The following is a 12,869-nucleotide window of genomic DNA, read 5'->3' as shown; positions in this document are numbered from 1 at the left end:
CAGTTCATTTATTTGATGAGCTTAGTATTCTACAGTTCTCTTTCTATTTTTTTCTAAAAAAATATTACTCTACCCAATTTTAATATGCTCTCTGCCATCCACGCATACTTTTATTGGCATCGTTTTCTTAGCTTGCATCTATAACTCTGTTAATTTAGTGAAAACATGAAAATGTGAACGTTGTAGTTATTGACGGTCTTTGGTGGGTGGAATTCACATAAACATTTGTCATCCAATCAGTTCAACTTTAGACAGTATCGAATTTAGTTGAACTTCAGACAGCATACTAGCACTTCTTCCTTTTCAGGGATACGTGCTACCTCTGTCAGGTAAGACAAGCTTGTCTCACTGAACTGCAATCGACAGATGTTCAAAAAAAAATTTGGACACTTTCTCTTTCCTGTCTAGCTGTTGACATATCGACAGTACTATGATCCTCTACGTGTGCTTAACTTTACTTAGAAGCTACCTTTCTAAATGACAATACTTATGAAATGTTAATGTAATTAATTAATAGGATTACTTACAAGAAATCAAAGTGCGATTCCTATCCATTGCAGTCTTTATACAACATTGGCTTCTTTTACAATAACGGCTGATTCTTTCTCACAGTTTTCTTCTATGGCTTTTTTCCCACTCTTATTCTAACCCTCTCCAATTCTCGTTTTGATTGTCCCTATATTTTCCTCAATTTATTTTTTTTTTCGTAACCAAAATCTGCTACGGAAATAGAATAAAGCTGTGATTGAATAACAGTCGACGTATTCAACTAACCCGCGGCTGAAGTTTGCATTACATAATCATCGAAACGTGATTCTAATTAATTCACGAATTAAATTTGGCAGGTTGCCATTTCATAATTATTAAAAATACGTCTTCTTTTCACTCTTCCTTCGAAGAGATATTTTCGTATTTTATGGCTTAATTAATTCAAATATTATGTACATGTGAATGATCTTTAGAAGACTTTTAAGAGTTTATGGCGATTAAGGCCTTATTAATAGGAAGAAAACTGACTAATTAACCCCTTTTATGCAGATATAGATGATACCTACTTAAAACATCTAAAATGGATGATTTTATGTCACAGCCGAGAAAACTTCAACACCATTAAACAGGGATTTAATGTCTGTATCTGCATATGTTTACGCTGGGATGCTTTCTTCGATATTTTTAAACGGCGCCGATTAATCAGATCACTTTCTTCAGCAGATTTTTAGCCTCTAGTGATGCAAGTATATGTGGAATTAGATTTTCGACAAGACGTTGGATTTTCATCTATCTATCTATATATATATATATAATATTTGTTTATAAAATTTATATATAAACAAATAATATTTGTTTATATATAAAAATTAATATTTGTTTATATATATATATAAACAAATATTAATTCCTATTTTGTAGCTTTCTGCGAGAATGTGATAAACGATTATCACTAAATATTATTTCCGTACAGCAATTATCAAGTTAAAATCATTATATTTTCAAGCTTGGTATTTCATCATTAGTAAATGATAAATTTAGACAAGAAATTTACACTTGTGTGAATAGAATAAAACTTATCACTTTACGAAATTAGGACGGAAATAAGAGCACCATTTTAATCTTTCGTGCTGCCACCTATTGTGAAAAAACAGAATTGAATTGATAACATCTATCAATTAAAATATTGAATTATATTTTAAGCAATTTTTATTTTAAGGGTAATGACATATGAAGCGTACTGATTAATAATTTTTGCCAAAAATTCGGTCTACTTTTCTGAGCACATGATTAAATTTCAAATGTTTAGCAGTAAAACGAAGATAGTTAAGTCAAATAAATACTCAGGAAAGCTGAGAAAATTGTTTTTTGTTTGACTTTTCAACATACTGAGCATTCCTCGCGCGATCATTTATTATTTCCGTCTTAATCTCGGTAAAAAAAAAATAATAATAAATAAAATAAAAAAAAGGATGCGCAAATTGGAAAACTTCATTAAGTAAACGTTCAAAACCCCAATATCCAATCAACTGTCCTAAAATGTTTTTATTTTTTTATTAAAAGTAAGTACCGAGCAGTTTTTAGTGACGTTAGTAGTGCAAAAACGAAGACGAAAATAAATTTTAAAAAAAAAAGAATAATGGAGGAAAAAATATTTCTTAGTACTGTTTCTAAGTCAATAAGAAAAGCGTTTAAATACATTTAACGAGACTGCACTATCAGGTGAAGGGGGGGGGTGAGGAGGGAAAAGTGAAGAGAGAGAGAGAGAGAGAGAAGCGGTCACAAAACTGAGAAAATTGCGGTCTTCAGTGCTATGCACTAATTTAAACCTTTCGAAGTTCCGTCTTGCTCGTGCGGTTGTCATGGTAACTGTAACTGACATATTATAGGAAGTTTTCCAATGCAGCAACTAAACTCTATAAGCACAACTATTTGAAGTCGTTGTTTTATTGTAAACTGGCCGTTTATTATCGTATTTTCGGAAAATGGCGAAGGAGTGAAATAGTTCGGAATTTACTATAAAAAAATCATTACTTAGATGGTTTACGTAAAATTTCAGCTAACACCTTATTTGCAACCATTCCTATTTTGAGCTTATTATCTGTTAGTTTTTTCCTAGTTTATATACTTGGGCTTCTGATTTGACAGATACGCTCCTAATGGCACAAATAAAATAGAACTGAAGTATCTGCAAACGATTATGTTTGTGTAGTAAAATGCTTCCTGAATAAATAAATAAATAAGAAAACATAATCAATAAAAAGAACGTTATTCTAAAATAAACGAATACTTGTGTGTGTGTGTGTGTGTGTGAAATGAGCTGACTATATGTTCGCAAATAGAATGAATAAATGATAAAAAAAAAAGGTAAGTACCGTTAGATAATAAGAAATTCAGTGCATTTATTTGTGTCTTTTTGCTTTATCAACAGGCAGTTACGATCTGACTTTGGAGTAAACATTCAAGTAATCACTTACATACGTAGAAAATAACCAATGAATTTTTCATAGCTGCATTTCGGAAATAATATTTTACATTGATAGAAAATTTATTTTCTGGTATTTACTATCAGGCCAGTGAAACCTAATTTAAGCACTAATAAAAGGCAAACATACGAACTCCTGAGCAGTTTGTGTGTTTTAAGTAGTGCAAACCATGGCCAAAGGTTATATTCTCTTAAGCTCTCTAGTTAATTTTTAATTTCGAAACTGTTCTATATTTGGCTATAAAATATAGATGGATCTATAATCGTTACTTTTATATTTTATGGAATTATTTTGAAATATTTTATGCATAAGTATATTTACTTTATTAATACAAATATGTTAGTATATAAGTATATTTATTATTCAAACTAGAAGATAACCTGCTGAAATTGGAACACTGGTTCTCCATTTGGAGACTGCAAGTAAATCCTCAAAAAAGCAGTGCTCTTCTGTTCACAAAAAATTCAACATCTCCCAAAGAAGACATCTTTCTATTTAACATCAAGATTCCCTGGAAAACAGAAGCCAAATATCTCGGCGTATAGAAATAATTATGATGAATCGGAATTATGCAAATATAGACGACCTAAAACCATCCTAGTTCCCTTTCAAGATCTATAACTTGCCCAACCCGGGCTGAGCACATTGCTCATAAATTTTTCCCTACACAGTAACCTATCAGATAGCAGGGATTAAAAGTATTATGCTTCGCCATTATAGACAGTAACGTTCTGCGTATTCAAATTTATTTAGGCGTACGAACTGTAGCTAATGAATTTTTTATTCAAATTTAATTCGAGTGACATGACATTCAACTTACGAGCATTGAAGTGTGATCAAGTTTATTGGAGTGTTATGAATTTATTAGATGAAATAGTTTATCTTCTGCAAAGTGACCTGATTTTCACTTTAGTCTTTGTAAAAAGTAGTAGCTGTTCAACAGGTAAGAAGTTTATTTAAATAATCGAAAATCTTGATATAGACAATTTAGTCCAAAAGTTGGACAAAAACTTAACAATCGATCTCCTTAAAAAATTATTACAGAAATTTGAAGTCGAGTTGCCGGGTTACTTGCACCTATATTCAGTGGCAAGTAGTGACCCTGAAGGTAATGACATGGAAGCAGAGAGGGGGGAAGATAGGCTTGGTGGTTTCACCACCTAAAGAATTCCAAGAAGTGCATGCGAGTTAAAAACGCAGAGATGACAAAATGGATAATGACACTCCCAATACAGATACTTCAAGCACTGTTAAAGAGAAGGTGCCTCCAATCATTCTACGAGACAAAAGCAAATGGACGTCGCTTATATCAATCACGAAGGATCAAAATATTGTGCCCACTCATGGGAAAAAAACGCAGTGGGGACTTAAAGATTCAGCCCACTACAGTGGAGACTTTTGTAATCTAATCAAAGTAATTAGCAACGTACAATACCACACATTCTTCCTCAGCTCTGAAAAAAAACCTAAAGGTGGTACTTACTGACAGATCTTAGCTATCAGATTTGCATCCGGTCAAAGTGAGCAGAATGTTTACAGCTGACAAAAGACCGATGCCACTTGTCTTGGTGGAAATTCGCAACTTCCGTAAATATATTTGTGAATTAACATCGACTTGTGGACTCAGAATAACGCCTGAACCTTTAAGAAAAAGAACATCAGCAGGGCAGTGCCACAGATTTTAGAAATATGGCCATGCTCAAAAATTATGTAGAGCTGATTACAGATGTTCGAAATGTGGAGGGAACCTCGCTACTAATACCTGTGCCAAGCCTAGACCCATACTGGGCAGATGTGCCAATTGCAATGGCCCTCATCCTGCAAATCACAAAGGATGTACCTTCTACCCAAAAAAAAAAAAAATAATAATAAATAATAAAATAAAATAAAATAATCACTTGGAATGCCAACGGCCTCTCCAACAAAACTATTGAACTACAAGAATTTGTACTTCGATACAATCCTGATATTATACTAATAAGTGAGACTCATTTACGACCAGTTAACAATCCGAAATTGAGAGGATACCTACTCTACAGAAATGAGAGTCTTGATTACAGACGCGGTGGCACTGCCATTTTTTATTAAGCACAATGCAGTAACCAACCCTCCAACTACAAATTTAGAGATTACACACATAGAAGTGTATACCAACACAGCTGGTAAACTCAAAATCTATGCCGCTTACAATTCACTCAAAACGTTGCGGTTGGTTGATTTAACGCTATTCTAGGCATCATCGCTGGGGGGGGGGGGATCTAAATTCTAAGCATCCAATAAAAACGGTCGCAAACTTTATAATTATACAGGATCGAACTATATTGTAGTGGCTGGGCCTACTCGTCACTGTCCTCTTGGCAGATCAGATGTTCTTAGATATTGCTATCCTGCAGAACGTCAAATACAGACACAGTTTACGATCGCTGAATGAGGCTGACCTCCGATCACAACCCTATCTTACTTAAATTAGGCAATCCAGAACAATTATCTCCCGCTCATTCCTTCATAGCTTGGGAAAGATTATTCAAAGTATTCCCCGATTACATTGGTCCAGTCCCTAAGATAAAATCAAAGGAAGGGATTGACAAAGCAATAGAAAACCCTCAATCATAAAATCAATAAAGATTAGTAGCAGTCACCAAAACTACAACTATTTATAAACCTAACCGTCTTCCAGAAGATATCATAAATCTAATTAGAGAAACGAATAAAGCCAAGAAAAGATATTATAACACACGTGCTCCACAATATAAAAAAAAAATCCTCAACAGTATTTCCTTTATCGGCTTTTCTAAAGTATTAACTATATCGTAAATAGATAAGTATATGAAAGTATTAATTCTTAACATTAATATCGATTATTTAGTAATAAAATGTCATATCTTGTTTCACGACTTAAAAATAAATTCGTCTTTCCCCTACAGGTATCACTCACTATCAACATGTGTCGGCACTCCATTACTTTTAACTTCACTTTGTGTTTGCTCTTACTGGTATCTTACGCAATGTCCAGCACAATTCTAGACAGACACAAGAGAGGATTCAGAAATTCTGCGCTATCTACAGCGAGAGGATTTGGTAAAAGAGCCCAAAGTGAATGGCAAGATGCTTTAGATACTCTTGAAGTAGGAAATTCAGGATCAAAAAGGTAAATAAATACATTTCTTTAATATTTTTTAAATTTAATAAATAAATAAATAAATAAATTTAATAGACTTCTTTAACTTTGAGTGGGAGGAAGAATATTTTTTATATATAATTTTAAAAAGTTGCCAACTTTTAAGATTGCAGTGTTTTTCAAGTGCAAAAATTACCAAAAAAAAAACAAGTATTCGGAATTATAAAAAAGAAACGATTATTAATAAAATTTATTATCGAACGGTAGTGCATTAAAAATGCATTCAAGAAATCTCAATGTTTTTCCATCTTTACATATTTTAGCTCTGTATTATTTAATTTTTAATATAGTTTCTGAGCATGCGCTAACTTGGTATGATCGGTTTTTAGTGTCGATTTCGAGCATGCGCGGTGGAAAATCCATAAAAGTAGTGTTAAAATCTAACACTGTAAGACATTGCGCGCTAATGTTTAAAACAATTAGTTGAATAAACATTTAAATATAACAAATATTTAATTTTAAAAAATTAATGTTTTTATTAAATTTATCAGTGAGATCTTAGTTAAATTATTAAACGAACTCTGTGATATAAATAAATTTAATATAGTTTAAATATTTAATAATGGGTAATAAAATCACTGCGATAGCAAAGTAATCAAAAATTAATTCAAAATTTGAACAAACATGTTCAAACCTGTCACGGACAAGTAATTTGGCTACACAAAAGCTAATCATCCAGTTATTTTTTTTATCAGACAATATGTTTTTAATTGATACTCAAAATATCTTTAGGATACTTATTATTCCCCCCCCCTACTTTCCTAGTCTTCTCCCAGCTGCCTGGTTTGCTGATCAAGTTCGTAGAAATCCAAGTCTTGCCAAGTTGGTTGTCGAAAAAGTCGTAGACTTGAATGGTAAGTAGAACACTTAATTGTTTTTTCATTTTTTTTAATAAACAGAGAGCCTTATATATAAGGAAGTTACTTTAAACTGTACTGCAAAGAAACTAACAATATCTAGTCGACAAAATTCAACCAAGAAGTCAATCTAATATAGTACAGAAAACACTGACCAGATGAAGAAAACGAATTTAATCTTAAAAGAATTCTCATTGAGAATTCTTTTAAGATTAAACTCACTCTCCGCCTCCATCAGAAGATATCAAAGTCCTCGCTTTCTTTATCCACAAACGCAAAAGTAAGGCAGAACTCATAATAAGCTTGGAGGATTAGAATCATCTGAAAAGCTCAGAAAGAAATCTTGGGTATCTTAAAGAGGATCAATCACTGTGAGTGCTGGCACCAACTACTACCAATCGATTCTTTTTTCACAACAAAAGAACACAAGTCACCTGCCCCCGAGTGACCTACTTTTTCTTTTGTCCGCCCCCTCCCCCCTTCTCTCAAGGGTTGAAATATTTAGATCAAATACCATTGAGAGCTTCGCAATTCTTTCAAATTTGAAGGTCATAAAATCCAAATGTTTACAATAGAATGAATACTTTATTAAATTCAATGAATTTCTACATCATAATACTAAAGGGGGCTTCTAAACTGAGTAAACTCTGATCAATCCTGATGATACAACATTGCCATTAACAATTGATTCAATATCGTAATGCATTCTTATTTTCTTTTTTTCCCCCCTTTAGGTGATGGCGTTGTTACCCAAGATGAACTCTATCAAGCTGTCTGAACCTAATCTACGCTGATTCACTGTTATTTAGTCTCTGTAGATCTCTAGATTACAACCGTCGATTTAATTCATCATATTACACTCAGTCAGCCATATGAATAGAGAGACTTTCATTTAATTCTGTTAAACATATTCAAGATGTTCGAAACCAAATTGCCAAGTTTAAAAAGAGGGCTGTATATTTGTTTCTAAGGAAATAAAGATTATCTTTATTCATCTCTTTGGTCGTTGTTTCTTTGATGATTGATTGACTTTATAAATAGTATATGTATTTACACGTAACCACTAGCAATACATGATATTCAATCCTTAAAGAGAGAGAGAGAGAGAGAGTGTGTGTGTGTGTGTGGTAGATATCCTCCGCTAATTATGTATCTAAATCTTAACTGGCAATACCTTATTTGTAATATGTTCTACAGCTGGTTTTTCTGAGCTATAAATTACAAGTCAAGTTACATTAATAATAATAATAATAATAATAATAATAATAATAATCCTTAGGTACCAACTGAAAAAATGGCCTAAAAATCTTTCCATAGTTGGCGCTTAGAATCGATCTTGTAATTGCTACATTATATTACTAAAAATCATTAAGTAAACAATTAATCAAGTTAAAATAATAAAATTAGTATTATCATGTGTAAGCCCAAACATGTTCGTAAGGAGAAAGAGAGGAGCAACTAATGTTTTTTTTCTATTCTTCTATTTTCCCTCTTTAAAACCTTCATGTCGAAAATAATTTTGCACTTACTGGATATGGCTATCCAGTAAGAGAAAAATTCTGGATAGCAATATATTTTATCATTTTTAAAATATATATAAAAAAATAAATCAGCTAACGCGTTTTATTCCCTTATAAGGAGTAGGCGAGGCCTTTTTAACCCTATCTAGGTTTTGGAGAGTGAGTAGGAAGTAAGTTTAATCTCCACCGGTAGCCAATCAGAGATAGCTGGCCCATGCCTATCGCTAATTATAAGCAGCCACCGATGAAGAGACTGGCAAGCAAGTACTGCCATCTCTTGGTACCTAACAGGATATGTTACTGCCTGAAATAATGTGGATTCTACTGTCGAGTTTCTTGAATTTACGAGTAATAAACCCGAGTTTAGGGGAGAAAAACCCGCTTGCCCGCATCAGATATCGACTAACTCGGAAACCAGTCAAAGATTGTCTTGGAAAAAGTTCCTCCAGTCGGCGACTAGACTTGAACCTAACTTTGAGCGACCTACCGCAGAGGATGCAAGCGACACACACACACACACACACACACACACACACACACACACACACACACACACACACACACACACACACACACACACACACACACACACACACATACAGGGTGTTCGGGATAAATTTGACAGTTTCGTAAGGAAAAAGAAAATCTTCTTTGTATCTATTAAATTTAATGAATTGACAAAAAAACATTACAGGCAGAGTTAATTACAATACTATCAACAAGATTTACTCAAAATAACCACCATTAGCATCGATCACAGCTTCAATTCTGCTTCGGAACCTCGAACAAGCTGATGCTACAGTCTCCCTGGGAAGGGCCGCAAAAACTGTTTTAATTTTATCCATTAACTGGGCTTTTGTATTACTGGAAGTGCGATTGGTGTCTTTTTCAACTGCGCCCCATACAAAATAATCCATGGGGTTAAGGTCTGGGGAGTTTGGAGGCCAAACATTTGGACTGGTGAAGTCGTAGAAATTTTCAGACAACCATTTTTGACTTTTCCCAGAGGTGTGGCAAGGGGCCGAATCCTGCTGCCATACATACGGCCTACCATTGGCTACCCTTGTTATCCAGGGCTTGACTACAGTTAGCAACTCCACGAACAAAGCCCGAATTCCAATGCCAGGGTTCTTCAACACCTGTTCCTGCAGATTTGCGAGGAATTCTGCTGTACGAACGCAATCAGATCGTCTGCTAGGGATCTTTCTTCTTGCTACATCCTCGTAGTCACCATTGCAAGTCTCTAGTTCATGCCTGATTGTTTTTACTGTATTCAGGGAGCATTGGGCAGCAGTCGTAATATCCTTATTTTGATGGCGGGCACGAATCATCATGATACAAGTTATTCTCTTCCATGATTCAGGTGGGTTCCAGCTATCCATCCTTTCTGACATCTTGTATGAATGAAGAAGGGTCCAAACTTTTAAATGAAGAGAAGTGTGTGTTAATACATGTAACTTACGGAAAAATATAATTAATTATAAATATGTCACATTTATCCCGAACACCCTGTATATATATATATATATATTTTTTTTTTTTTTAATTTTAAGAATTGAATGACATAAACCGAGAGCAAAGGAAAAAGGTTTAATAGTATCACACGACTAGTTTAGGCTTTTTACAGCCTTCTTCAGGTGTTTTCATAAAAGAAAAGAAAAAAACATTAAACATTGAAGATAAAAACTGCGAACAGCACAGGAAAGTCACTATACATATTTAACGTGAAAACGTTGTAGTTAATGTATTCAAAGCTGTTCTTTGGTTGGCCACATTGTTGGGTGAGTCCGTGCGTATAGCATCTCGTGAGCGCCAGTATTTGATCACATCAGCATGACAGTCTGGGAGATTGTAGCTTAAATTATTATTTAAATGTACAGGGTTGAGGATGATTTCTCTAGATTCTACAATTTTTCTCTCCAATTCGTTATGGCAACGGAAAATGTTGTTAGTGAATTTAATGAATACCTTCATCAGGTATTCATTAAAGGAAGAGAACAGTAATAAACATCATGCTTCAGTAGCGCTGCCGTTTTCTCCTTTGCCTCATCCACTGACATCAATGGCATGGTAATGGTTGAATGGGTACCCGATGGTCAGACAGTTAACCAACATTATTTCCTTAAGGTTCCGGCCAAGCTGTGAGAACGAGTGAGGAAGAAGAGACCCGATCTGTGGATGAACAACGCTTGGATTCTTTATCAGGACAGTGCTCCAACCCACAGTCTGTAAAGCAGTATCTGGCTGATAAGAAGATCTCAGTGTTGGACCATCCACCTTACTTGCCGGACTTAGCTCCATGCGACTTTTACTTTTTTCCCAAAGTTGAAATCCACATTGAAGGGCACCCGTTTTCAGTCAGTGGATGAGGTAAAGGAGAAAACGGCAGCGCTACTGAAGCAGATAACACCTGATGACTTGCAGCACTGCTTTCAACAGTGGAAAATTCGTATGAAACGGTGTATAGATAGAAGAGGGGCGTATGTTGAAGGGGATAACAATTAAGTTGCACATAATATTTTATACTATTCTGAAAATTTGTATATAAAGTGTTCTGAATTTGTTTAAAAAATAGACTGCTCAACTGGACCATTGTAGATGGTTTTTAATAGAAAGAAAACCGGTTTTTAATGTTTGGAATGTGAGAAATAAAGTAAGAGACGAATATGACAGTTAAAGAATCTATGGAGTAAGAACCCTAAGCACTCCCTGCATTATTCTATGGTACATGAGCATCAACCCGGATATCATAAGAATGTCATGGTTCCACCACATGTTACGCGATTGAAAAAGAAAGTTCTATTAATCCTGTCTATGACTAAAAGTGTTACAAACAACTCAACTCAGTCCTTGAAAAAAAATCAAGAAAATCCGTCCGTGCATACAAGTTTGCAAGCAAAATGAACAAAGTTGTCAACGGCAGCTTAACCCAGTCATTAACTTGTGCCATTCCGACAAAGTGGGAACCGAGAGATCAATAATGGTTGGTTGTGTAGCTCTCCACTATTTTTTTAATTTAATTAATAAATAATGGGAAACCACATTTTACAAAACATAGAGTGTATATATATTCACGTGAACATATATGACGGCAAAGCTGTTGAAAATCTCTCGTTGACCCTGCTTTACTCACTCACAGTAATTTATTACACCCGTTACTCACACTAAAATAAATTATGAATTATATTTTATCAAAAACTGTGTTTAAGACAGAAATACTTTAGCACAGAATGCTGATGTTGAATAGTCTGAAAAAAAAAAAAACATTCTGAAATAAAAATAAAAATATAACTGTTTATGTGGGCGTTCTAGATAAAAAATAAAAACAACACTTACTGAGATATATTTTGAAGCTCATTACTCTCCCCCCCCCCGCCCCATCTACCGACACACATAGTTTGTTTACTTTCCTTTAGTTTTCATACGGCTAAGCGAGTTTGGATTTAATTATTTCGGCCGTTAGTTTTTATTTTCAAATTTGATATATGGAGAGGTAACATTTACTCTTACCTTTAATTTGCAAATGACATTAATATCTTAATTTTGTAGTGACATTTGTGTTACCAAATCCTGTCGCAGTTCTTTATGCAGTTCTTTTGGAAGTGCTTGCATTGAGCAGAAATAATTAGTTAATTTCAATGAAAACGAATCTTACTGTGAAAAAAAAAAAAATCTGCATTCAATCTAGGGAAAGCTGTAAATAATAAATCAAATTAATTAAATTAAAGAAATACTGTAAAATAGATTTTATCTGGTTTTTTTTTTATTTCGTTTTCAAAATTCCGATGCAGTTTGTTTCCACCAGGTGGCAAGAGTTCCTAATGACGTATCAGTGATATTTCTTATCATAGTATTCGTTTGGTAACTACGTCGTTAAGTAGAATAACAAAAATACAGTAGCTGAAAATTGTTTCCCAAGGTAAACGTAGCTTTGTAATCCTTAATTTATATGCAGTATTATCAATATTAATAAACGATACATAATTAATATTAAGCAGGGGTTATGTGTGTTTATGTGTTAGTAATTAAACGTCACATGTACCCTTCTTGATTGCTATATTTTTGTTGTTATTTATTCAAATATTTTAATAACTTGCTACTAAAACATGTTAAAATTTGTTAAAATTTTCATATATTTATAGTACAGCAAGTTTCCTCTCTTGCTGTAACTACGATGGTTATTTATTTATTTATTTATGATGATGATGACGTAACACCTCCAAGGATTCACCGAAGGAGGGCACTGTACTCTACAACTCTCCATCTGCACTATTTGATCCACCAACTACACAGAACTGCTAATACTATGTTGTTAAGAGTAAGGTTTTCAAATTTGGGA

The 12,869-nt window shown here is 33.9% G+C and overlaps 1 protein-coding gene across 1 annotated transcript in view; it reads left to right on the top strand.

Annotated features, from left to right (window-relative positions):
• LOC150104974 (allatotropins-like) overlaps window positions 1–7,788 on the top strand; it is a 70,758-nt gene extending 62,970 nt beyond the window's left edge. The window contains exons 2-4 of the mRNA XM_090395163.1: window positions 5,900–6,123; window positions 6,919–7,007; window positions 7,745–7,788. Coding sequence (XP_090251289.1) covers window positions 5,918–6,123; window positions 6,919–7,007; window positions 7,745–7,788 — 339 coding nt within the window. The 5' untranslated portion in view covers window positions 5,900–5,917. The remainder of the gene's footprint in view (window positions 1–5,899; window positions 6,124–6,918; window positions 7,008–7,744) is intronic.
• The last annotated feature ends 5,081 nt before the right edge of the window (window positions 7,789–12,869 follow it).

Source organism: Typopeltis vanoorti, chromosome 7 (assembly GCF_054136105.1).
Source record: "Typopeltis vanoorti isolate ZY-2024b chromosome 7, IOZ_Tvanoo_1.0, whole genome shotgun sequence".
Lineage (NCBI taxonomy): Eukaryota > Metazoa > Arthropoda > Arachnida > Uropygi > Thelyphonidae > Typopeltis > Typopeltis vanoorti.
Note: the sequence above shows the minus strand (reverse complement) of the source record. Positions and strands in the feature narration are given on the sequence as shown.